The sequence below is a fragment of the Eschrichtius robustus genome, chromosome 13, assembly GCF_028021215.1.
Source record: "Eschrichtius robustus isolate mEscRob2 chromosome 13, mEscRob2.pri, whole genome shotgun sequence".
In the NCBI taxonomy this organism is placed as follows: domain Eukaryota; kingdom Metazoa; phylum Chordata; class Mammalia; order Artiodactyla; family Eschrichtiidae; genus Eschrichtius; species Eschrichtius robustus.
Genome location: NC_090836.1, coordinates 43,283,485 through 43,311,053, shown reverse-complemented (window position 1 = coordinate 43,311,053; position 27,569 = coordinate 43,283,485). Strand labels below are relative to the sequence as shown.

The 27,569-nt window shown below is 41.4% G+C and overlaps 1 protein-coding gene across 4 annotated transcripts in view; it reads left to right on the top strand.

Moving 5' to 3' along the window:
• The first annotated feature begins 10,211 nt into the window (after nucleotides 1–10,211).
• Nucleotides 10,212–27,569, top strand: part of TFCP2 (transcription factor CP2) — a 51,363-nt gene continuing 34,005 nt past the window's right edge. For 3 of the 4 annotated variants that reach the window (XM_068560446.1, XM_068560445.1, XM_068560442.1), the window contains exon 1: nucleotides 10,534–10,784. In XM_068560446.1, coding sequence (XP_068416547.1) covers nucleotides 10,663–10,784 — 122 coding nt within the window. In that variant the 5' untranslated portion in view covers nucleotides 10,534–10,662. Of the gene's footprint in view, nucleotides 10,244–10,533; nucleotides 10,785–27,569 lie in introns of those variants that run through there. The other variant, XM_068560444.1, reaches the window with a different exon arrangement.

The window sequence follows — 27,569 nt, the reverse complement described above, 5'->3', positions numbered from 1 at the left end:
GGCTGAGCCCCCAGCCCTGTGTTCCAGCACTTTGTACCTTCCCTTGGCACCCGGCTGCAGCCACCACCCTGAGGCATCTGTCATTCTGCCACGCGTGGCTGCGTTTGTCCTGGGTCGTGAGACTACACTGTGCACCTGTGTTTCAGCCCCCTCCCCCTCCCGCCATATCGTCCATATCCTGGGGAGGGCAGTGGGGCCCGCCTGAGACCTCCAGGCTTGGGGATGGTCACGCCAAGGGAGGGGATCTGTGGTGTCACTTGAAGAAGCACTTTGCTAATGTGGTTTTTGAAGGGTGAATTCTGGTTGGGAACCGGAAACTCCCCTCTCTGGGGCAGGGCTGCAGCAGCCTCTGAGGACCACTGGCCATTAGCTCTTGTTTTCGACGGCATTCTCTTTCCACTCTCCCTCCTCCTTTGCTCCTCTGGCAGGTACGGCGGCTAGTCCAGCGGAAACACAGCCTCACACACCCCCCTCCCCGCCCCCCGCCCTCTGCCTGCAGGTACACTGTCCCCTGAAAGAACCCAACACATACAATTCTGAAAAGGGTGATGTGCTGCTCAGAAGGTCAGACTCCATGTCTGCCTGGACCTCAAGGTCAGAAGGTTTCCACAGCCCTGGGGCCAGAACATGTGATCTCCTCTCCCATCTCTCCCCGGTTCCTTTGGGAGGGTGGAAAATTGCCCTGAAGCAGAACCTTTTCTTTTGTAAATCATGTTGGAAGGAAGCAACAGTGAACTCTAGCTGTCCTGGAGTTGACCTGGGTCTGTAGCAGGTTGGGAACTTAGTCAATAAGGCCATCCTCCCAGATTTTAATCTGATCTCTGTCTGTGGCCATCTCCACATCAGAATGGTGTGGTTAAGAGAGCTCGCAGCCTGGAAAATCCCCCGGCCCAGCTAAGCAGGCACTCGGGGGAAAATGAGGAAAGGAATGCTGACTCTCTCTTGTCCTCACACTCACCGCCGCCCCCAGTCCTGGGCCCTTCTCAGAAGCAGCAAGTTAAACAAGAAGCCAGACAGCAAGGCCCTGGGGAAAAAAAGCCAAGATCCAGAAAGAGCTGATGGCAGCCCTGGAAGGTCTCTTTGTGGAAAGTGACTTAACTCTGATTTTCTTTGGAACTTGAAGTCTTGGATACTGGAGGAGAAATCTAACTTTGTCCAGAGTCTTAGACCACGTGTTTGTGTAAGCAATCCCCCCAGTCCGCTTCTGAGCTAAGAATACCCCTGGAGCAGGCTGGGTTTTGCCTTCAGAGAGGGTAGCTATGGTACATTGGGGTTTGGCATCTCATCCGAGCTGTTAAGTGAGTTTCCCAGCCTCACTGTGGCTGGGCCTCCCCTGGAATTCAGTAGGGGATCAGGAGAGCACTGCAAGGTTTGCTGAGATGAGCCCAGACTTGCTGTGTAGACTAGACTTAAAGGGTCACACACAAGTCACAGGGGTCAGCCACCCCCTCCTTTCACAACTCCTGTCCTTACAGCGCCAGGTCTCTAGGAGCTGCCTCCTTTGCACCTCATACAATAAACCCTGAAGAAGTGACTGCCGGGCGAGGGCACATCACCTCTGTCGGACACTGGTGCAGAGCCTAGCCTCGCTTCCTCTGGCATGCTGTGTTTCCTTCCCTGCCTGCAGCTGCTCCCTCCCAGGCCGTACAAAGCCAGTGTGGGCGCCCTCTTGGTAGCTCTGCCAGTGAGAGGACAGTTGTGTGTCCAATGGCCCGCTCCCGCCTACCCCACGCCGCTGCATCCTGACCAACCAAACGTGCTCGAGTGTGGTGGAGGATGAGGAAGCAGGTGGGCACCTTGTCTGCCCCAGCCTCCCGGGAGAGACTACGTCTCCAAGGGTAAGGCTCCGCGTTCAAGTTCAGGGTTATCAACCTGTCTCGATGAGATGACGAGCTCACTTGAGAGGGGTGTTGTAAACAAGTTTTCAGTAAGAATGAAGTAGTACCAGAGTTTGTAAAGGATTCAATCACTTATAGTTCAATAAATTAGACAGATATGGGTTTTTACCCTCAAGCCCTTGTGTTCAGATATGCTTTCTTTTTTGGGAGAGACAAGTGGGTCGTGGCTGGTGCCCTGGGAGTAGCATATAACCCAGGGCGTGTCCGTGGCAGTGGATATGCAGGAGGACACCATCTGTCCTGTGTCACGGCAGGAAAAAGCTGATGAACTGCTGCTCTAAATTAGGCCTGGCCATGCTTTCTTAGCTCCTCCCGCATCTAAATGTGTCTTCCCAAGGCTGGGCTAGAACTAAAGCATTTTTTCCTCTGCTGGAATGACGGGTTGGTCTTTCAGAGGAACAAGTCCAGGGGCAGAATGTTTGCAGGCTGAATTCCCCAGGCAGGGGGGTACAGAATGCCCCTGAAGTGTGCCCAGACCAGAGCTCACCGGCCTGATCTCTGCTCTTGTTCCCCTACCACAGGGCCCCCGGAAAGCAGCGATGGCCCTGAGGTGGGTTTTTTATTTTGTTTATATTTTTGTTTTGAGTAGCATCAGGCTCTGAAGGGAGTTGATATCAATTTTGTTTTGAAAGCACCTTTCTGGTTATCAGCCAGATCTCAGTGGCTCCTTTACCATGGAAAGGCAGGAGAAAGGGCAGAAATGGCTTAACTGTTTGCATGTGTTTTGTTTGTTATTGTTTCAAAGACCAAAACTTTCTATGGCTTAATGAATTGGCTGGGGCCTTTGACCCTGCACTAATCAAGGCATTTTATCCAGGTGGGGTCCAGGGAAAGAATTCAGCCAAATGGGTTAAGGAACCCATTTGACTTTGGAATGAGAGGCCCTGACATTTTTGTGTCCTTGGAAATCCAATCACCTTCCTTTGCCTAGATTCCCTTCCTGTCTCCTAGGCCAGGCTCTGATGCTGAGGTTCTGACTGATCCCGGACATGGGACAAAGTCTGCTGAGAGCTGGAGTGAGGGGTGAGGAGGGGAGAATGGGGGAGAAGCACTTGATGTAGTTGTGTGGAATAAACAGTATTTTTTCTTTTGTACTGGTCTGCTTGTTTCTCTTCTACCTCTCAGGGTGATGTGAGGGAGTCAGTGTCAGAGAGCAGGGGAGGAGCTGGCTTTGCCGTCAGAGTCTGTGGCCTGGAAAATCCCATTGCAAAAGGATGAGTATCAGTGCCCTGAACTCCTACTTCCCCGCCCAGGCCCTCCAGCCGGCACTCTCCCCGTGGGGTGCAGGGTCAAGGGGTGTGCCCTTTCTCCTTCTAGACCACCCCCTGATACCTAGGATCCCACAATTCCCTGCCAAGCCCACTTTCTAGCCCCTCTTCCCTGGGTCCTGATAATAGATTGTGCTGTTGGTGTATACACTCCTGGCCCAAGAGGTGACCAAGAGGCAGCTGTTTGTCAGAAAGCTGGGTGGATGGAGCTTGGCTGTGCAGGCTGGATGCCTATACTTATACACAAAGCCCTTTGCAGTGTGAGGTGGGGCTTCGAGGGGGAAGAGAAGGCAGGCTGCAGGCTGGGGGCCAGGATTCCTATTATTCTAGCACAGAACTTCAGGGAGTCTTAGAAGTCCAAATTCAAACCTGGCCTTCCAGGTCATTATGAAGGTATGCTTATCATGATAGGAGGTGAGAACAGTCACAATTAGGTTGATTATGCTTTATAAAAATTTAGATATATGGTAAGTGGGTCTTCCTTTGTGCTTTTCCCCAGGCCTGCAAATGTTGTGGGCAGGCCTGCCACCTGAGCTCAGGGCTGGGAGAGCATGGCTGTAAAAAGGGTCTCTCCCTCCTGGGAGTAGGGTTCATGCCATGCTCCCCTGCAACCCTCCCTCCTCCCCCCTCCGCCTCCTTGGTATTGATGAGGTCTGGCTACACAGTCTAAACTGGTGAGAACAAGGCATCACCTTTGATTCCACCCAACCAGCATTCCTGAGCCAGGCACTGTGCTGGGTTCTAGATCATGCTCCAGCCCCCCCCCAACCCAAGGGACAAGAGATGCCTAAGACTCTGACGTCAGGCTTGGGGATCAGAGGAGCTTTACAGCACTCGAAATAATGAGGCCCAGGACGACACAGAAGCCAGCACTTACCTCTGCATAGATCTCACAACCCTAATACTGGCTGTCCACGCTAGACTGCAACCCCTCAGGACCCAGGCCAAGGGCACAGAGCAGGTGCTTGATAAATATCAGATAGATGACTGAATGCATTTGTACCCTGCCTTTCAAGGAAACAATAAGAGCTGAGTCCCTGACTTCAAGCTACTGGGAGAAAGCAGGTACAGAGGCTTCAGCATTAGCGCTGCAAGGTTTGGACTGTGATGTGTGGGAGTGAATGGAATCTGGGCGGCAACTGGCCCTGAATGGAGAGAGGCATCTCCCAACAGCTCCCAGCAGAAGAGTCAGTGGAAGCTGTTACCACTGGCTCAGACCAGTTTGAGTGTGGTTCCTGGCAAACTGGCCCAGGAAGGCTTTAAAGGAAGAGGGGTGGGTTTGTGGAGGGACTGCAGTTTCTATTCCCAAGTCTGGGACGTTCCTCTGGGTTCCTGAACCCAACTCCAATGGGTGTGTGTGCAGGCTTCCCCACACCAAAAAGCATTTCTCAGGCACTAGCAGTGTGTCTGAGAACTCAGTTCAACTCTGACATTACCTACCCAGAGATGGCATCAGATTCCGCAGGTAAAGGGCTCAGTCCCAAAAGACCGCCCTGTACTTCAGATGCCTTTTCTCTCAACTGCAGGGTCCATCAAAAAAGCCAGACTGGGCCTCAAAGGCTTGCTGTCTGGAGTGTAGGAAGATGTGAAGAGTTAAAACTAGATAGTCACACATGAAAAGATGCTCAACATCACTAATTATTAGAGAAATACAAATTAAAACTACAGTAAGGTATTACCTCACACCGGTCAGAATGGCCATCACCAAAAAAATCTACAAACAATAAATACTGGAGAGCATGTGGAGAAAAGGAAACCCTCCTACACTGTTGGTGGGAATGTAAATTGGTACAACCATTATGGAGAACAGTATGGAGTTTCCTTAAAAAACTAAAAATAGAACTACCATATGATCCAGCAATCCCACTCCTGGGCATATACCTGGAGAAAACCATAATTTGAAAAGATACATGCACCCCAATGTTCATTGCAGCACTATTTACAATAGCCAGGACATGGAAGCAACCTAAATGTCCATCAACATAGGAATGGATAAATAATTTGTGGTACATATATACAATGGAATATTACTCAGCCATAAAAAAAGAACAAAATAGTGCCATTTGCAGCAACATGGAGGGACCTAGAGATTGTCATACTGAGTGAAGTAAGTCAGACACAGAAAGACAAATATCATATGATATTACTTACATGTGGAATCTAAAAAAAAAAGGGTACAAATGAACTTATTTACAAAACAGAAGTAGAGTCACAGATGTAGGAAACAAACTTATGGTTCCCAGGGGATAAGAGGGGGGTGAGGGATAAATTGGGAGATTGGGATTGACATATACACACTGCTATATATAAAATAGATAACTAATAAGAACCTACTGTATAGCACAGGGAACCCTACTCAATACTCTGTAATGGCCTATATAAGAAAAGAACCTAAAAAAAAAAAGAGTGGATATATGTATATGTATAACTAATTCACTTTGCTGTATACCTGAAACTAACACAACGTTGTAAATCAACTATACTCCAATAACAATTAAAGCAAACAAACAAACAAAAAACAATTAGATAGTCAGTCCTAAAAAAAGCCTGCCTGGATAATGATCTCTTCCTGTACCTGGAGGAAAATGCGGGGTGATTGACTTGGGCACCCAGCAACAGTGACTGACTTTCTTAAATGAATGAGAAAGAAAACCTAGGGAATGGATAGGTACTGATCCTCCAGGGAGCTTGAGCCCTCAAGCCTCTGAGAGAATTGATTAATCTTAAGAGGTAGGCAGGACAAGTGCTAGGGTTCCCTTTTTGTCAATCATAACAATAGCTCACCCTGACTGATCACTGACTGTGTGCTAGACACCCTTATAAGCACTTAACATGCATTAGCACCATAATTAGCACCATAATTCTATAAAGTAAGAACTATTATTATACCCATTTTACAGATAAAAAATTGAGGCACAGAGAAGATGAGAAATCAAGTCAGGGTTGTTTTGTTTGTGAGCAGCAGAACCAGGTCTTAAAACCAAGATGTGCTATCTCTAAAGCCTGTGTGCCTAACCTTACACCATACAAGATGGGACCTGGGGGTGCTATCTGTCCTGATCTTTTGGGTAGGATTTCCACGTTTCTACCCACCAGGGTAGGTCCTGCTATGTTCCATCTGAACAGTGTCTAGTTTCAGGACCTAACCTAGGGAAATGAACCCTTTACTATGAGCCCAACGGTCCAGAATACTGAATTTGGAGCTCTGTGCCACAGGTGCTCTGGTTAATTAGTCGTATTTATTATGTCTAATAGGAACCATGATTTTTGTTGTGGGATGAATTTATACGTACAACATTTTGGTTTCTTGATAGATGTTGCTGGATTTCCAGGGAAACACCTGGTGATTTTTCTTGGAGGTAGAGCCCCCAGGGCTGCCCCTGGAATTCCTGTTTCCAGCCCGGGCACTCCAATTTCAGGAGTAGTTACAATGGGGAAGGGAGAGGAGGGAAAAAGTCAACCCCCCACAGTCACAGAATTCCAGGAGTAAACACTCTGCCTAAGGTCTTCTCCCCTCAGGGGGGACCTGGGCCCAAGGATCTAAATCTCAAGGCTGATCTGTATTCCAGTTGGTAGGGACCAAGCCTTAGGAGTCACTTTTCATTTCATCTCTGTTTGTTTTAGAATTAATAAATGGCAAGGAGGACCTTTGTGAAATCTTTGTTTCGGTTCAGAATTAAAACTTAGGCTCAAACCTTGGAAGAAGTACATGTGTATCTTTTTTTAATATGTAAATTTTAAAATTTTCTTTACTTCTGGCTGCGTTGGGGCTTTGTTGCTGCACATGGGCTTTCTCTAGTTGCGGTGCGTGGACTTATTGCGGCAGCTTCTCTTGTTGCAGAGCACGGGATCTAGGCGCGCGGGCTTCAGTAGTTGTGGTGTGCGGGCTCAGTAGTTGTGGCTCGCGGGCTCTAGAGTGCAGGCTCAGTAGTTGTGGCGCACGGGCTTAACTGCTCCGCGGCATGTGGGATCTTCCCGGACCAGGGCTTGAACCCGTGTCCCCTGCATTGGCAGGCAGATTCTCAACCACTGAGCCATTAGGGAAGCCCCTCATTTCATTCCTTTTAAAAGGAATATATATACATATATATATATCTAGGAATATATATATATATATATATATATATATATATATATATATATATATATATTTCCCTAAATGATATATTGCTAAATTTTGCTGGTTTTTGAGCTTTATAAAGTGATGTTACTTTATGAGTAACATATGAGCACTTCTGCATTTCCCCCACAATTCTGATTGGTTTATTCCTGTGTTTGAGTGTAGCTATATTCATGTTCATTGCTGTATAATAATCTATTACACTCCAGTTTATCCTTTCTCTTGTGGGCATACATTCGTTTTGTTCTGTTTTGCTGCTATAAATAGTGCTGCCATGAACATTCTCATACAAGTCTCCTGGTATGTATGCGCAAGAGTTCTCTAGGGTATATATGTAGAGTGGAGTTGCTGAATCAGAATAATTTTCAGGATAATTTCTAAAGAGGCTGTAGTCTGCTTAATCACTCTGTCCTTTTGAGTCTCAGTTTCCTCATGTTAAAAAATAAAAAGAAAACTTTTATGAGGATTAAATGAGACTATATATATATGTATTAAAGTGCTACTAAAATCATAGCACATCAAACAAGGTAAGCTAATGTTTTTAAACAGGATAATACCAACCCAATCTTAACAGAGAAACAGAAATGGGCTAGTGGGAGACTTGAGCTAATATTTACTGAATAAGTATTATTTATGTGGCATCTTAGTACTTCATTTAATCCTCACAACAATCTTAGTAGGAGGTATTATTTTCACTAATTTATGGGTTAATACTGAGGCTGAGGAATGCAAAGTTACTTGCCCAAGATTGTGCATCTAGTGATAGAGTTGTTCAAACAAGGCTTGGGTCGACCTAAGAGGTGTTTAAAAACACTCTGGAGCTTCCCTGTTGGTGCAGTGGTTAAGAATCCACCTGCCAATGCAGGGGACACGGGTTCGAGCCCTGGTCTGGGAAGATCCCACATGCCGCGGAGCAACTAAGCCTGCGAGCCACAACTACTGAGCCCGTGTGCCCCAACTACTGAAGCTTGCGTGCCTAGAGCCCGTGCTCCGCAACAAGAGAAGCCACCGCAATGAGAAGCCCGCGCACCACAACGAAGAGTAGCCCCGCTCGCCACAACTAGAGAAAGCCCGGGCGCAGCAACAAAGACCCAACACAGCCAAAAATAAATAAAATAAAATAAATAAATTTATTTTAAAAAATAAAAAATAAAAATACTCTGGATTGGGTGGTGCAGTGGTTAAGAATTCGCCTCCCAAAAGACACAGCACAACCAAAAATAAATAAAATTTTAAAAAATGGATTACATTAAAAAAATACTCTGGATTGTTTATAAAGGCTTGTTTATAAAGGATTTTGGTTATAACATCTCTCTTTTGGTCTCTGAGCCCAAGACCCATTCCTTTACCCACAAACACATGTTTTGAGATAAAACTGGCTCAAGGGAAGAAAAAAATGGCTTGAAGAGATATTAAATGTCTTGGGAATGAATCAAGACTTGGATGCCAGGCTTATTAAGGTAAGAAGATGGATAAGTCAGAGCCCTCAAAGAGAGGACTCTGGCTGAAACTGGGGGCATGCTGTCAACTTCATGTTAACCTCTTTCCTTTTTTTTAATTCAATGAGCATTAAAAAAAAAAAAAAAAAGTCCTATTGAATGCAGCAACTATACCAGGAGATATTTAGAACACAAGCCCGAAAAATATGTATTCTCTTTTCTTTAGGAGGTCATAATCTAGTGAAAAAGGCAGCTATCTATTTGTATCTATCTACCTATCTATCTCAAGACATTGTAAAAATTAAATAATGGAATCCAGCAATGAACCAATACTTTCACATATAGGCAATGTCTTGTAGTGAAAATGATCAGCGTTTGTAATCAGCTCTGAGGTTGGCACCCCAATTTAACTCTGGCCAACTTAAGCCCTTAGCATCCTCTCCTTATTGGTAAAATGAAGGTCATTAATACTTATCTTTGTAATTGTAAACCTAGTTACGATTGTTTTGAGTATTACTGATAATGTAATAAAGTTCCTTGTATATAGTTGATGATCAATAAACAATGGACATTATTATTTTAACCTCAAAGGAAGAAGATGGAGCACGTGTGGTTATCCCCACTTTTCAAATATGAGAAAGCTAAATCTCGGTGGATTAAACTATTATTCTGGTCACCAAGCTAGTAAATGACGCCAGCACAAATCCTGATCGTCAGACCACCACCTTTTAAAAACTACGACACTTTCACCTATCTCATCCTTTCCTGTTGAAAAGCATTAAGGGAGAAAGAGGAAGATAAAAAGACTATCCAGGGAAGTGGGACTGAAGCAGTCTTGACCCCGTAAGAGGCGAGTTTAATGAGACAGTATTCCAGGAACAAACAAACGGCGTGTTAGCGTTTAGGTAAATCAGCCAGGGTGTGGGTGTGGGTTCAATAAGACTAGAGCGAAAGCTCCACCCACGCCCTAGGGTGCTGACTCGCTTACTTAGCGGACGCCAGAACTCAGGTAGCCCCAAGGAGCGACGTTTAGAACCGAGCCACCTGACGCACGCCGTTTCCTCTGCCAGATCCCCCAGCCCATCTCCTGCGGGCAGAGAGCCGTGGCGTAGCTAGCCTATCATCACTGCCGAGGCCGGCGAAGTCGCTTCTTCATTGGCTAGCGTCAGGGTGATTCACGTTCTCCGGACCTGCGAAGGGAGAGGGCGCCATGATTGGTTGGCGCTGGGGCGGTGGGCGGTGGAAGAGCCTGGCGAGTCTGGGATTCAAGCCGGTGCTGGGCTTTCTCCACCCATGCTTGGAGGCCGTGGGGGGCTGCAGAGGGCGGGGAGTCGACTCAGCGGAAACCTGGATTTGGTTCTAAAAGCCGTGGGATTGAGAAGGGGTGACCGGAAGTGATTTTGGGACTGACCGGAAGCGAGGCCTGGAGGGGAAAGGGAGACTGGTTCCTGGGAGGGAGGGGAGTTTCCCGCAGAAAGGGGTGGGGGAAAAGGTGCGAAAGCGGCGTGGGCGCGCAGGGTAGGTAGCGGGTCGCTGCTTCTGGTCTGTTTGGAAAGCAGCGAGTGACCACCACGAGTTCAAGGGGAGATCCCAAAGAGTGGGAGTGCGAGGAGTCCAGGGTTGCCTTTGGGCAGTCTGGAAGAGTGAAGCCAAAGGACCCTCACGCGGCTCCAGAGAGCTGGGCGGGGGTGGGGGTGGGGGTGGGGGTAGGGGTAGGGATTTTGGAAGTCAGGGCAGCCAAGAGCGAGGAGACAAGGGTGCGGGAGATCAGTTGTGTGGGCAGTGCGGGTGGGGCTTGGGGGCGGCTGGTGAGTACTGCGGGGGAGATCTTGGTTTGGAGTTTTCTACAGTCTTGCAGTCTTGCCCCCGTTGGGTAGAATCACACTGCTCGCCTTTGTACAAGAAACGGTGTCTCCTGGGGCAAGGAAGGAGCCAGGATGGCCTGGGCTCTGAAGCTGCCTCTGGCCGATGAGGTGATTGAATCCGGGCTGGTGCAGGACTTTGATGCTAGTCTATCCGGGATCGGCCAGGAACTGGGTGCTGGTGCCTATAGCATGAGGTGAGTGAGATTTTCCCAGACCCTGCACCTTCTGAATAACAAAGGCAAGATAGAGAATAAGGGGGGGGAAAGAGAGAGAGGTGTATAGAGTTAGAGAAGCTCTCGGTGGTTAGAGAAAACGAACTTGTTTCTTTTGTTGTTTTGAGTAGTGAGTGTTGCCGTAGAAAGGGAAAAAGAGTTTACAGGCAGTGTCAAGAAGAATAGCCCTTGATTAGCAACCAGATGAATGTTGAGAGGCTTTTGTGCCAGTGTGGGTGACTTGGAGACTGTTGGTGTGTGTGCACGTGTGGATAGGTTGCACTGGACTTGTGTGAAGAAGAGGCCACATTGAACATGTGAGAGATGTTTAGGGAGTTGGGGCTTAATGATGAATGTTGGTTGACTGCTTATTGGGAGGAAATGTGAAACCTTTAATGAAGAAGTCCACACATCTGTATCTTAACCTGCTTTCAGGCTTTACTCAATCAATTCTAGGGTTTCTAACTTTTGAAACATAAGCTGCGAAATGAAAAAGTGTCAAAAAGAACTTTTAGATGCTTCTAGACCTTCATGTATCAAGCCAAATGTTGATAAGAAATAAAAATCTCCTTTGAAAGCAACATAACCTCCCATGTAATATATTTGCATGTGTTAGCTACTTCATTCCCCCAATGTAGTTTGTTTCATTTACAAGATGTGCAAGAGCCATGTCTGGAAATGTTGAAACATCTGCTTCTTAATGTTTGATGGAATATAATTGGGTTTCCAGATGCATTGTAAGGCTTAATCTAAATGAGTCAAAGAGACTTTAGAATTTAGCACTTTAATTAGGTTTATGAGCTTATAGTGGGAGGATGCCTTTTATGGGGAAAAAGGACAAATTTTGCATTCTGTTAGTGAGCTCCTTTGAGAGTTATAAAAGTGAACTTCCTTTCGTTAACTCTGCTAAGCCAAAGTGGAATTTCCTCACTGAAGTAAAATTATGAATTAGAACTTAATACTTCATCTTCAGGAATCTTTGCTTATAGTTAAAATAATAAAGGCTATCCTTGAATGCATATTTTAGTGATTTTCAGGGAAATTTGAGTTCTATCATGCAGTGCTCTTAGCCTTGAGAAATTTAACTCTAATTTTGTCTGTCCTTGTTTACATGAGTCTTACCATAAAAACAGAGATTAACTTGGTCTGAAAGTAAATGTCCTGACCCTGAGCTTGCACGTCAGTATGTGACATAATAGTTGACAATTTATGCTGTTGTTCATGTAAAGATTACTACCGCAAAAAGTTTAGTTTTGTCTAGGTTATCAGAGTTAAGAATGGAGATAATTAAATGTAACAGTACTTGTTATAAAAATAGTCTGACATCAACAAACACTTAGGTGTCAACTATGTGCTCTCTCTACCATGCAACTTTACATTTATGAGTGCTTTCCTATTCATATCCTGAGTGGTCCTCACAAGTATTAGTAGAATGGCTTGCATATTTACACATTTGCAATTTTTTTCCAAGATCAAATCAAAAAGTTTTCAAACATCACTTTATGTTTTTTCAACAGCGCAATGTGCAGAAATTTTTTTCTTTTTTTTTTTCTTTGCTCTCTTTCACCTTGCTCTTTTTCATGCACTTTACTGCTGTCATGATTCTCTTGTCTCTTACATTTAATCATGTGCATTAATTTGTGTTAATTAGATATTAAGTTAGTTCTCAAACTTTAGTGTTTATGAGAGTCATCTGGAAACTTATAAAAAATAGTTTACAGCATCCCATCTTTGGTGATTGTCTGGGGCACAGACCAGAAATCTAATTTTAAAAAAAAAATAAATTTATTTTATTTTTGGCTGCATTGGGTCTTCGTTGCTGCACGTGGGCTTTCTCTAGTTGTGGCGAGCGGGGGCTACTCTTCGTTGCGGTGTGCAGGCTTCTCATTGAGGTGGCCTCTCTTGTTGTGGAGCATGGGCTCTAGGTGCATGGACTTCAGGAGTTGTGGTTCGCGGGCTCAGTAGTTGTGGCTTGCGGGCTCTAGAGCACAGGCTCAGTAGTTGCGGCGCATGCGCTTAGTTGTTCCACGGCATGTAGGATCTTCCTGGACCAGGGCGCAAACCCACGTCCCTTGCATTGGCAGGCGGATTCCCAGCCACTGCGCCACAAGGGAAGCCCTGATTTTTTAAAAACAAATTCTTAGATGATTTTGATGCACATAGTCCAGGGACCACATTTTGAGAAACACTGATTGGAGGAGTTTTTATACTCAAAGACAGTGATTCTTTGCTCTCCCTGTTTCTCTTTTTAACTAAACCTGTGATTACTTTTCCTAAACCTTTGTTAGGGAAAATTTTCTCTTTGACAGCAATTTGTTTTGTAAAATATTTTCCCTAACGTATTTGTTTTACCTTGATTTGCTTACTTCTACTGCATCTTATAATGGTTTTGCTTCACATCTATTGGTTTATATTTTATAAAAATTCATCTTAGCTGGATTTCTGTTTTTGATTCTTGATCTGCCATTGCATTCAGTGATTGTATTCTTTTCATAAGTGGTCCTTTAATAGTCTCCTTACTTTTTTCCTTACGTTTTAATACATGGCACAAACTTTATATTTAAAATAAGGAAATTCCATGAAAACATGCTCAGTGAAAGAAGCCAGTCACAAAAGACTACATATGATTCTATTTCTTGGAAGTGTACAAAATAGGCAAATCTATAGAGACAGAAAGTAGATTAGTGGTTGACTGTAGGAGAGGAGGGAATGGGGAGTGACTGCTAATAGGTACTGGGGGGGTTTTTTTTGGGGGGCGCTGATAAAAATGTTTTAAAATTGTGATGATGATTGCATAACTCTGTGACTACAGTAAAGACAATTAAATTGTACACTTTAAATGGGTGAATTGTATGGTATATGAATTGTATCTCAATAAAGCTATTATTAAAAGAGTAAACCTTAAAATTTTCTTAAAAATTTTTTTTCATTTTTTTAAGGTTGAGGTGGAATTCATATTACGTAAAGTTAACCATTTTAAAGTGAACAATTCAGTGGCATTTAGTATGTTCACAATGTTGCACAACCACCACCTCTATCTAGTTCCAAAACATTTTCATCACCCCAAAAGAAAGCCTTATACCCGTTAAGCAATTGCTCCCCATTTCTCCCTCCCTTCTCTCCTTGGTACCCACTAATATGCGTTCTGTCTCTATGCATTTACCTATTCTGGATTTCACATAAATAGAATCATATAATGTGTGCCTTTTTGTGTCTGGCTTCTTTCACTGAGCATAATGTTTCCAGGGTTCATCCGTGTTGTAGCATGTATCAATACTAAAGTAATTTGTTCCTTTTTATGGCTGAATAATATGCCATCGTATGTATATATCACAATTTGTTTAACCATTCATCCACTGATGGACGACTATTACAAATAATGCTAACATAGCACTATGTTTATACAGAAAATGTTTATGAACATTTGTGTTCAAGTTTCTGCGTAGACATTTTTTAATTGAAGTATAATTGACGCATAGCATTGTATTAGTTTCAGGTGTACAACATAATGATTCCACGTTTGTATATGAAATGATCACCACAATAAGCCTAGTTAACATTCATTACCATACGTAGTTACAAAATTTTTTTTTCTTACGATGTCAACTTTTAAGTTTTAGTCTCTTAGCAGCTTTAAAATATGCAATACAATATTGTTGACTATATTCACCATGCTGTACTAGACGTATGTTTTCATTTCTTTTGGGTATATACCTAGGATAGGAATTTTTGAGCCATGTGGTAATGCTACACTTAACTTTTTTTATTTTATGTAACTTAAAGAGTTTTTTTTGTTTGTTTTTAAAGAGCAGTTTTAGGATCATAGCAATATTGAGAGGAAGGTATAGAAATTTCCCATACACCCCCAGCCTCTACACATGCATAGCCTCCCCTGTTATCAACATCTTCCACCAGAGTGGTACACACTCTGTACCTACATTGTTGAACCTACATTGGCACAGCATAATCACCCAAAGTCCATAGTTTATCTTAGGGTTCACTCTTGGTATTGAATGTTCTGTAGGTTTGGACAAATATATGATGACATGTATCCATCAATGCAGTATCATTCAAAGTATTTTCACTGCCCTAAAAATCCTCTGTGCTCTGCTGATTCATTCACCCACCACTACCCCAACCCCTTGCTACCATTGATCTTTCTATTGTCTCTATAGTTTTGCCTTTCTGGAATGTCATATAACTGAAATCATACAGTATGTAGCCCTTTTCATGTCGGCTTCTTTCACTTAGTAATATGCATTTGACGTTCCTCCATGTCTTTTTCATAGCTTGATAGCTCATTTCTTTTTTTTTTTTTTAGCACTGAATAATATATCATTGTCTGTATGTATCTCAGTTTATTTATCCATTCACCACTGAAGGACATCTTTTTTTCTTTTAACAAATTTCTTTATTTTATTTATTTTTGGCTGCATCAGGTCTTCGGTGCTGCGCGCGGGCTTCCTCTAGTTGCGGCGAGTGGGGGCTACTCTTCGTTGCAGTGTGTGGGCTTCTCATTGCAGTGGCTTCTCTTGTTGCGGAGCATGGGCTCTAGGCGCATGGGCTTCAGTAGTTGTGGCATGCGGGCTCAGTAGTTGCGGCTCACGGGCTCTAGAGCCCAGGCTCAGTAGTTGTGGCGCACAGGCTTAGTTGCTCCGTGGCATGTGGGATCTTCCCGGACCAGGGCTTGAAGCCATGTCCCCTGCATTGGCAGGTGGATTCTTTTTTTTTTTTTTTTTTAATAATTTTTTTTTTTTAATTTTATTTATTTATTTATTTATTTATTTATTTATTTATTTATTTATGGCTGTGTTGGATCTTCGTTTCTGTGCGAGGGCTTTCTCTAGTTGTGGCAAGTGGGGGCCACTCTTCATCGCGGTGCGCGGGCCTCTTATTATCGCGGGCCTCTTATTATCGCAGCCTCTCTTGCTGCGGAGCACAGACTCCAGATGCGCAGGCTCAGTAATTGTGGCTCACGGGCCTAGTCGCTCCGTGGCATGTGAGATCTTCCCAGACCAGGGCTCGAACCCGTGTCCCCTGCATTGGCAGGCAGATTCTCAACCACTGCGCCACCAGGGAAGCCCGGCAGGTGGATTCTTAACCACTGCGCCACCAGGGAAACCCTGAAGGACATCTTGGTTGCTTCCAAGTTTTGGCATTATAAATAAAGCTGTTATAAACATCTCTGTGCAGACTTTTGTGCGCAGATAGTTTTCATCTTCTTTGGGTAAATACCAATAAATGGCATTGCTGGATCATATGGTATGAGTATATTTAGTTTTGTAAAAAACTGCCAAACTGTCCTCCAAAGTGGCTGTACCATTTTGCATTCCTACCAGCAATGAGTGAGAGTTCCTTTGTTACTCCACATCTTGTCAGGATGTGGTGGTGTCACTGTTCTGGATTTTGGCCTTTGTAAAAGGTGTGTAGTGTATGCTTAACTTTTTCAAGAACTGCCAAGCAGTTTTGCACAGCAGCTAAACCATGTTACATTCTCACCAGCAATGTACAAGGGGTCATACTTCTCTATATCCTTACCAACATTTGTTGTTTTCTGTTTTTTATTAAAGTCATCCTAGTGAGTGTGAAGTAGTATCTGTTATTATTTGTTCTACATTTCCTTGATGACCGTGATGTTGACATCTTTTCTTCTGCTTGTTGGCCATTTGTATATCTTCTTTGGAGAAGTGTCTCTTCAAGTCCTTTGCCCGGTTTTAAATTGAGTTGTTGTCCTTTTGTTGTTGAGCTGTAAGAGTTTTTTATATATTCTGGTTACTAGATCATTATCAGATATATGGTTTGTAGGTACTTTCTCCCATTCTGCAGGTTGCCTTTTCACATTCTTGATAATGTCCTTTGTTTGATTCACAAAGGTGTTTAATTTTGATGAAGTTCAATTTATCTATTCTTTTTGTTGCTTGTGCTTTTGATGTCAACTCTAAGAATCTATTGCCAAATTCAAGTCATGGTGATTTACCCTGTGGTTTCTCCTAAGAGTTTATAGTGTAAGCTCTTATGTTTAGGTCATTGACCCATTTTGAGTTAATTTTTGTATCTAAAGTGAGATAGGGTTCCAGCATCATTTGTTTGTATGTGGATATCCAGTTGTCCCAGCCGTATGTTCGTTTCCCATTGAATGTTCTTTGTAGCCTCACTGAAAATCAATTGGCCATACATGTAAAGATTTATTTGTGGACTGTGTTCTGTTCCATTGGTTGATATGTCTATTTTGCCAGTACCACACTGTTTTGATTACAATAGCTTTGTAATAAACTCTGAAATTGGGAAACGTGATTCCTCTTATTTTGTTTTTCTTTTCCAATATTGTTTTTTGCTATTTAGGGCCTCTTGTAGTTCCATACAAATTTGAGGGTAAGCTTTTCTGTTTCTGCAAAACAGATCATTGGAATTTTGATAGGGATTTCATTGAATCTGTAAATAGCTTTGGGAGTATTGCCATCTTAACAATATTGAGTTTATCAGTCCATGAACATGGGATGTGTTTCCATTTATTTAGGTCTTTAATTTCTTTAAGCAGTGTTTTGTAGTTTTCAATGTACAAGTCTTTCACATCCTTGGTTAAATTTATTCCTACGTATTTTATTCTTTTGGATGTTATTGGGACTGCTTTTTTCACTTAGCATAGTGTCTTCAAGGTTTTGCTCAGTGTTTGTTTCATAAAACGGTGTTAAATTTTGTCCAGTGCCTTTTCTATTGAGATGATTGTGTGGGGTATTGCACTGAGTGATTTCCTTATCTGAACTACCCTTACATTCCTGGGATAAATCCCACTTGGTCATAGTTCAGAATCATTTTAATGTGCTGTTGGATTCAGTTTGCTAATATTTTGTTGAGGATTTTGTTTCTTTATTCATAAGGGATATTGGTCTGTAGTGTTCTTTTCTTGTATCTTTTTCTGGCTTTGGTATTAGGATAATGGTGTTAAGCCTTTATTTACTTATTTATTTTTTTAAAGTTTATTTATTTATTTATTTGGCTGTGTTGGGTCTTTTGTTGCTGTGTGTGGGCTTTCTCTAGTTGCGGTGAGCGGGGGCTACTCTTTGTTGTGCGCAGGCTTCTCATTGCAGTGGCTTCTCTTGTTGTGGAGCACGGGCTCTAGGCACACGGGCCTCAGTAGTCGTGGCACGCAGGCTCAGTAGTTGTGGCTCACGGGGTCTAGACTGCAGGCTCAGTAGTTGTGGCGCACGAGCTTCATTGCTCCGTAGCATGTGGGATCTTCCCGGACCAGGGCTGGAACCCGTGTCCCTTTCAATGGCAGACGGATTCTTAACCACTCTGCCACCAGGGAAGTCTGGTGTTAGTTCTTTAAATGTTTGGTAGAATTTACCAATGAAGTCATCTGGTCCTAGACTTTTCTTTGTTGAGAGGTTTTTTATTATTGATTCCATTGCTTGTTAATAGGTCTGTTGAGATTTTTAAATTTCTTCTTGAGTCAGTTTTGGTACTTTGTGTGTTTCTAGAAATCTGTTTTATCTAGATTATCTAATTTGTGTGTATATAATTATTCATAGTGTTCTCTTATAATCCTTTCATTTCTACAAGGTTGGTAGTAATATCCCACTTTCATTTCTGATTTTATTTATGTGTGTCTTCTCTCTTTTTTTCCTTGGACAGTGTAGCTAAAAGTTTTTCAATTTTGTTTATCTTTTTAAAGAACTGACTTTTGGTTTTGATCCTCTGCTATTTAAAAAAAAATATTTATTTATTTACTTATTTGGCTGTGTTGGGTCTTAGTTGTGGCACGCGGGATCCTTGTTGAGGCATGCGGCATCTTTCGTTGTGGTGTGTGGGTTCCAGAGCTCACAGGCTCAGTAGTTGCAGTGTGTGGGCTCTCTAGTTGTGGTGTGTGGGCTCTAGAGTGTACAGGCTCAGTAGTTGTGGCACATGGGCTTAGTTGCCCCGCAGCATGTGGGATCTTAATTCCCCAACCAGGGATCAAACCCACGTTCCTTGCATTGGAAGGCAGATTCTCCACCACTGGAACACCAGGGAAGTCCCCTCTACTATTTTTTAAATTCTCTATTTTTTCCTGCTCATCTTTGTTACTTCCTTCTTTCTGCTAGTTTTGGATTTAGTTTGCTCTTTTTCTAGTCCCTTAAGATGTAAAGTTAGTTTATTTGATTTGAGGTCTTTCTTCCTTTTTTATGTGGGCATTTACAGCTATAAAATTCCCCTTAAGTACTGCTTTCACTGTGTCCCGTAAGTTTTAGTATGTTGTGATTTCATTTTCATTTGTCTCAAAGTATTTTTAAATTTCCCTAGTGATTTCTTCTTTCATCCATTGGTTGTTGAAGAGCGAGCTTAAAAAAAAAACAAAAACTGAGCTAATTTCCATGTATTTGCAAAATTTCCAGCTTTCCTTATTTTACTGATTTCTAGCTTTCTTCCGTTGTGGTCAGAGAAGATAGTTTGTATGATTTTGATCTTTTCAAACTTACTGAAAATTGGTTTATGGCCTAACATGTGGTCTCTCCTGGAGAATGTTTTATGTGTCCTTGAGAAGATAATATATTCTGCTGTTGTTGGGTGGAGTGCTCTGTATATGTCTGTTAGGCCTGGTTGGTTTATAGTGTTGTTCAAATCCTTTGTTACCTTATTGATATTCTGTCCAGATGTCCCACTCATTATTTAAAGTAGGGTATGAAGTCCTCAATGGTAGAAATGTCTATTTATCTCTTCAATTCTATCAGTGTTTTAGATTCTTATTTTGGGGGGCTCTGTTGTTTGGGTGTGTACATGTTTATAGTTATTCTATCTTCTTGATAAATTGGCCTTTTAAATCAATATAAAATGTCTTTTGTGTGTCTCTCTTTTTTTTTTCTTTGTGTCTCGTGTAACAATTTATGACTTAAGTTCTATTTTGTCTGATACTTGTATAGTCACTCCAGCTCTCTTTTGTTTACTATTTGCATGGAATATTTTCTTTCATTATTTTTTTCATTTTCACCCTATTGTGTGTTGTATCTAAAGTGAGTCTTTCATTTCTCCAAAGAAGATATACAGATTGCCAACAAACACATGAAAGAATGCTCAACGTCATTAATCATTAGAGAAATGCAAATCAAAACTACAATGAGATATCATCTCACACCGGTCAGAATGGCCATCATCAAAAAATCTAGAAACAATAAATGCTGGAGATGGTGTGGAGGAAAGGGAACACTCTTGCACTGTTGGTGGGAATGTAAATTGATACAGCCACTATGGAGAACAGTATGGAGGTTCCTTAAAAAACTACAAATAGAACTACCATACGACCCAGCAATCCCACTACTGGGCATATACCCTGAGAAAACCATAATTCAAAAAGAGTCATGTACCACAACGTTCATTGCAGCTCTATTTACAACAGCCAGGACTTGGAAGCAACCTAAGTGTCCATCATCGGATGAATGGATAAAGAAGATGTGGCACATATATACAACGAAATATTACTCAGCCATAAAAAGAAACAAAATTGAGTTATTTGTAGTGAGGTGGATGGACCTAGAGTCTGTCATACAGAGTGAAGTAAGTCAGAAAGAGAAAAACAAATACAGTATGCTAACACATATATATGGAATCTAAGGGAAAAAAAAAAAAAGGTCATGAAGAACCTAGTGGCAAGATGGGAATAAAGATACAGACCTACTAGAGAATGGACTTGAGGATATGGGGAGGGGGAAGGGTAAGCTGTGACAAAGTGAGAGAGTGGCATGGACATATATACACTACCAAACGTAAAATAGATAGCTAGTGGGAAGCAACCACATAGCACAGGAAGATCAGCTCGGTGCTTTGTGACCACCTAGAGGTGTGGGATAGGGAGGGTGGGAGGGAGGGAGATGCAAGAGGGAAGAGGTATGGGAACATATGTATATGTATAACTGATTCACTTTGTTATAAAGCAGAAACTAACACACCATTGTAAAGCAGTTATACTCCAATAAAGATGTTAAAAAAAAAATAGAGTCTTTGTAAGCAGCATGTAGTTGGCCTTTTTTTTTCTTACATCTTTTCTGCCAATCTGTGTCTTTAATTGGTCAGTTAACCCGTTTGTACTTAAAGTGATTAGTGATAATGAAGGACTTATTTCTGCCATTGATAGTTTTCTATATGTCATATCTATTTTTTTATAAATTTATTTATTTATTTATTTTTGGCTGTGTTGGGTCTTCGTTTCTGTGCGAGGGCTTTCTCCAGTTGCAGCGAGCGGGGGCCACTCTTATCACGGTGCGCGGGCCTCTCACTGTTGCGTCCTCTCCCGTTGCGGAGCACAGGCTCCAGACGCACAGGCTCAGTAGTTGTGGCTTATGGGCCCAGTTGCTCCGTGGCATGTGGGATCTTCCCAGACCAGGGCTTGAACCCGTGTCCCCTGCATTGGCAGACGGATTCTCAACCACTGCGCCACCAGAGAAGCCCTATGTCATATCTTTTTTTGTTTCTCAATTCCTCTAATATGGCCTTCTTTTGTGTTTGATTTTTTTGTATTGTACCATTTTGTTTCCCTCTTCATTTTCTTTTTTGTATATTTTTAAAGTTACTTTCTTAGTGATTACTCTGGGGATTACAGTTAGTATCTTGCGTTTATAGCAATCTAATTTGAAATGATGCCAACTTAACTTCATGAGCATACATTAAACTGCATTTATTGCAGTGATCATTTTGCAGTATATATGAATATCAAATCATTATGTTGTATACCTGAAACTAATATAATGTTGTATGTCAGTTATATCTCAATTAATAAAAAAGAGCATACATTAACTCCATTTCCCTCTTTATGTTGTTATTGTCACAAATTACATCTTTATGCATCATGTACCTGTTACTGTAGATTTATAATTATTATTTTATGCATTTGTCTTTTAAATCACATAAGAAACAGAAAGAGGAGTTACATACCATAAATATAGTATACTATCTTGTGTATTTATATAACCTTTGTAATGATCTTTTTAAAAATATGAAATCATTAAATTTAATTTTTATTTTATATTGGGGTATGGTTGATTTACAGTGTTGTGTTTCAGGTGTACAGCAAAATAGTTCAGTTATACATATACATATATCCATTCTTTTTCAGATTCTTTCCCATATAGGTTATTACAGAATATTGAGTTGAGTTCTCTGTGCTATACAGTAGGTCCTTGCTGATTATCTGTTTTATATATAGTAGTGTATATATGTTAATCTGAAACTCCTAATTTATCCCTCCCCCCACCTTTCCCCTTTGGTAACCATAAGTTTGTTTTTGAAGTCTGGGAGTCTGTTTCTGTTTTGTAAATAAGTTCATTTGTGTCATCTTTCTAGATATCATATGATATTTGTCTTTCTTTGTCTGACTTACTTTACTTAGTATGGTAATCCCTAGGTCCATTCATGTTGCTGCAAATGGCATTATTTCATTCTTTATTATGGCTGAGTAGTATTCCATTGTGTATATGTACCACGTCTTCTTTAACCATTCCTCTGTTGCTTCCGTGTCCTGGCTATTGTAAATAGTGCTGCAATGAACATTAGGGTGCATGTATCTTTTTGAATTATGGTTTCCTCTGGATATATGCCCAGGAGTAGGATTGCTGGATCACGTGATAGTTCTATTTTTAGTTTTTTTTAGGAACCTCCATAGTGTTCTCCATAGTGATTGTACCAATTTACATTCCCACCAACAGTGTAGGAGGGTTCCCTTTTCTCCACACCCTCTCCAGCATTTATTGTTTGTAGACTTTTGATGATATAATGATCTTTATTTTTTTGTATGACTTTGAGTTACCACATAGTATTCTTTCATTTTAGCCTTTCCCTTTCGTTTCCCTTTAGCATTTCTTATAGGGCAGGTGAACTGGTGATGAATTCCCTTAACTTTTGTTGAGGAATGTCTTGATTTCTCTTTTATTTTAGAATTCTATTTTTTTAAAAAAACATTTCCCACATATGGCTATTTATTTATTTATTGGGTCTTTGTTGCTGCATTGGGTCTTTGTTGCTGCGTGCGAGCTTTCTCTAGTTGTGGCGCGTGGGCTTCTCATTGCGGTGGCTTCTCTTGTTGCGGAGCACGGGCTCTAGGCGCACGGGCTTCAGTAGTTGTGGCATGTGGGCTCAGTAGTTGTGGCTCACAGGCTGTAGAGTGCAGGCTCAGCAGTTGTGGTGCACGGGCTTAGTTGGTCTGCAGCATGTGGGATCTTCCCAGACCAGGGCTCAAACCTGTGTCCCCTGCACAGGTGGATTGGCAGGTGGATTCTTAACCACTGCACCACCAGGGAAGTCCTATTTTAGAATTTTTGGTTGATAGTTTTTACCTTCATCACTTTAAATGTATCATCCCTGGCCTTCTGGCCTTTATGGTTTCTGATGAGATATTGGCTGTTAATCTCATTGAGGGTCCCTCATATATGATGAGTTACTTCCTTTCTGTTGCTTTGAATACTCTCTTTGTTTTTCACCAGTTTGAATATAATGCATCTTGGTGTGGAATTCTTTGGATTTTTCCTATTGAAGTTTGTGGAGCTTCTTGGATGTGTAGATTCATGTCTTTCATCTGTTTGGACTGTGATGATTTTTTCTTTAATTTTTTTTTTTTTTTTTTTGCCTCTTTTCTTCCTGGGACTCCCAGAATATGTGTGTTGGTACATATGATAGTGTACCATAGGCCCTTTACACCCTGTTCATTTTTCTTTTTCTTTGTTTCTTTTTTGGTCATGCCACATGGCATACAAAATCCTAGTTCCCCAACCAGGGATTGAACCTGCACCCTCTGCAGTGGGAGCATGGAGTCTTAACCACTGGACTGCCAGGGAAGTCCCTCTTCATTCTTTTTTTAAAAAATTTATTTAATTTTATTTAATTTTTATTATTTTAAAACTATTTATTTATTTATTTTGGCTGTACTGGGTCTTAGTTGTGGCATGTGGGATCTTTTAGCTGCAACATGCAGACTTCTTAGCTGCAGCATGCAGGCTCTTAGTTGCTGCACGTGGACTTCTTAGTTGCAGCATGCGGACTTCTTAGTTGCGGTATGCGGACTTCTTAGTTGCGGCATGCGAACTCCTAGTTGCAGCGTGCATGCGGGATCTAGTTCCCCAACCAGGGATCAAACCCGGGTCCCCTGCATTGGGAGTGTGGAGTCTTACCCACTGGGCCACCAGGGAAGTCCCTTCATTTTTCTTTGTGCTCCTCAGCCTGAGTAATTTCTTTCTTTCTTTTTTTTTTTTAAAGCAGAGTCTCAAAGAGATATTTATACACCCATGTTCATGACAGCAGTATTCACAATAGCCAAATATCAGAAGTTACCCAAGGGTCCATCGATAGACGAATGGATAAACAAAATGTGATATGTACACACTACTATATATAAAATAGATAACTAATAAGGACCTACTGTATAGCACAGGGAACTCTACTCAATACTCTATAATTCAGCCTGAGTAATTTCAATTTTCCTGTCTTCAAGTTCACTAACTCTTTCTTCTGCCTGGTTGAATCAGATGTTGAACCCCTCTAGTGAATTTTTAATTCCAGCTATTGTACTTTTTTGTACAGAATTTCTGTTTGGTTCCTTTTTATACTTCCTGTCTTTCTGTTGCTGTTCTGTACTTATTCATACATTGTTCTCCTGGTTTCCTTTAGTTATTTGTCCATGGTTTCCTTCAGCTCTTTGAGCATGTTAAAGACAGTTAACTTAAATCTTTGTCTAGTAAGTCTAGTATCTGGGCTTGCTAGAGGATGGTTTCAGTCAATTTCTTTTTTCCTGTGAATAGGCTGTATTTTCCTTTATCTTTGTATGCTTCGTAATTTTTTCTTAACTGAAGTATAGTTAAGTCCCTGTGTTACGCAGTAAATCCTTGTTGCTTATCTATTTTATTTATAGTAGTTTGTATTTGTTAATCGCATACTCCTAATTTATCCCTCCTTACTCCGTTTACCCTTTGCTAACCATGAGTTTGTTTTCTATGTCTATGAGTCTGTTTCTGTTTTGCCTATAGACTCATTTGTATTTTTTTTTTTAGATTCCACATGTAAATGATATTGTATAATATTTGTCTTTCTCTGTCTGATTTACTTCACTTAGTATAATTTTCTCCAGATTCATCCATGTAGCTGCAAATGGCAATACTTAATTCTTTTTTATGACTGAGTAGTATTCCATTTTGTGTGTGTGTGTGTGTGTGTGTGTGTGTGTGTGTATCTACATATATCACATCTTCTTAAGCCAATCATTCGTTGATGTGTACTTGGGTCCTTTCCATGTCTTGGCTATTGTAAATAGTGCTGCATGTATCTTTTCGAATTATAGTTTTTGTCTTTTCTGGATATATGCCCAGGAGCAGGATTGCTGGATCTTACGGTAGCTCTATTTTTAGTTTTTTGAGGAAGTTCCATAATGTTTTCCACAGTGGCTGCACCATTTACATTCCCACCAACAGTGTAGGAGGGTTCCTTTTTCTCCATACCCTCTCCAGCATTTATTGTTCGTAGACTTTTTGATGATAGCCATTCTTACTGGTGTGAGGTGATACCTCATTGTGGTTTTGATTTTCATATCTCTAATAATTAGCAACATTGAGTATTTTTTCATGTGCTTGTGTGCTTTGTAATTTTTTGTTGAGAACTGGACATTTTGAGTATTGTAATGTGGTAACTCTGGAAATCAGATTCTACTCCCTTCTTAGAGATTACTGTCATTACTGGATGAAAGCTGCAGTTGTCTCTAAGTTTAGTGACTCTTCCAAACTAGTTGTGCAAAGACTGTATTCCTTGCTGTATATGGTCACTGAAGTCTCTTCTGTTATCTCCACCCCGTCAGTGACTTGACAGAGATTTCCTTAAATGCTTGGATCCAATAAGAAAAGACAAGGAAAAAAGAGAGTGTTCTCTTTTTTTGAATCTCTTCATCTCACTTTGTTAAGGAAGCCACTTCAGCCATGGGGGTTGAAACAATGGTGAGCCTCTTTGCCAGCTCCTCAGCAATCAAAAGCAGTGATCAAGACACATAACCTTGGGAGTTCCCTGGTGGCCTAGTGGTTAGGATTCTCGGCTTTCACTGCTGTAGCCTGGGTTCAGTTCCTGGTTGGGGAACTGAGATCCCGCAAGCTTTGTAGTGTGGCCAAAGAAAAAAAGAAGGAAAGAAAGAAAGACACATAACCTTTATTTTTGGAGGGAAAGATCCCTATTGCCCACCCTAGCACCAGCAACCTGCAACAGGATCTTGGGCTGTTGTTCCCACTGCTGCCTCCCATGGGACTGGGAGCTGGAGGATGATAGGTGCTATGCCAAATGCTGAAATTAAATAAAATTTACCAGCCTCTTTCTTCATCAGGCACTCCCTTGGATGCTGAAAGTGTTGGACTAGATTCCAGAGTTTCAAAGTAATTAAGCATTTCTTGCCAGCGTAATAGTTCTTTTGGTGAAAAGACCAATTCCTAGAGCTTCCTACTCTGCTATCTTCCATGACCTCTGTCCTTAATCTACAATAGCCTTTTAATTGGTCCAACCCTGCTTTTAACTCTGCACTCACCACCCCCCACCCAGTCTGTTGTCTACACTGAAACCTTTGTGTGTGGGTATTTTGTTCATTTAAATAAAAAATAATTTCAGACTTGTGGAAGATTTGCAAAAATAGTCTGAAGAATTTCTGCATACCCTTCACCCAGATTCCTTAAATGTTAACTTTTACTAAGTTTGCTTTATCTTTCTGCCTATCTCTTTTCAGACACCTAGAATTATTCTTTTTCTGAACTATTAAAGAGTAAGTTGCAGATATGATGCCCCTTAACACCTAAATACTTCAGTGTGCCTTTTTTTGAAACAAGAAATTCTCTTAACGCAACCACAGTACGATGATCATAATCAGGAACTCGACACTGACACAATACCATTATCGAGCTATGGAACTTATTCACATTTCGCTAGTCATCTCAGTAAAGTCCTTTATAGCAGAAGAATATCCAAGATCATGTGTTGATTCAGTTGACATGTCTTTCTTGTCCTTTAATCTAGAATAGTTCCTGAGTCTTTCTTTGTATTTTCATGGCATTGACAATTTGATGAATACAGGCCAGTTATTTTGTAGAATATCCCTCACTTTGGGTTTGTTGTTTTCTCATGATTAAATTCAGTTAATGCACTTTGGGTAGTAATACCTAAGAAGTGATGCTGAATTTTTCTCTGTGTATCATATTAGGATGCACATGCTATTGATTGGTTCCATTACTGGCAATGTTAACTTTGGCCATTTAGTGAAAGTGGCATATGCCAGTTTTCTCCCTTGTCAATTTGTCTTTTGTAATTGATGAGTATCTTGTGGGGAGATACTTAGAGACTATGTAAATATCCTATTACTTTTCAAACTTTTACCTATCAATTTTAGTGTTTATTGATGATTCTTGCCCTAATCAGTTGTCATTATGATGGTTGCTAATAGATGATTTTCTAATTATGTCCTTCCTTCTAAATTTGTTAATTGGCTTTCTACTATATGAAAGAGCTTTTCCAGATACGTGCATCCCTATCTTCATAGCAACACTATTTACAATAGCCAAGACATGGAAACAACCCAAATGTCCATCAACAAAGGAATGGATAAAGAAGATGTCGTATACATATACAATGGAGTATTACTCAGCAATAAAAAAGAATGAAATAATGCCATTTGCAGCAACGTGGACCTAGAGATTATCATACTAAGCAAAGTAAGTCAGAAAGAGAAAGACAAATACCATATGATATCACTTATATGTAGAATCTAAAATACAACACAAATGAACA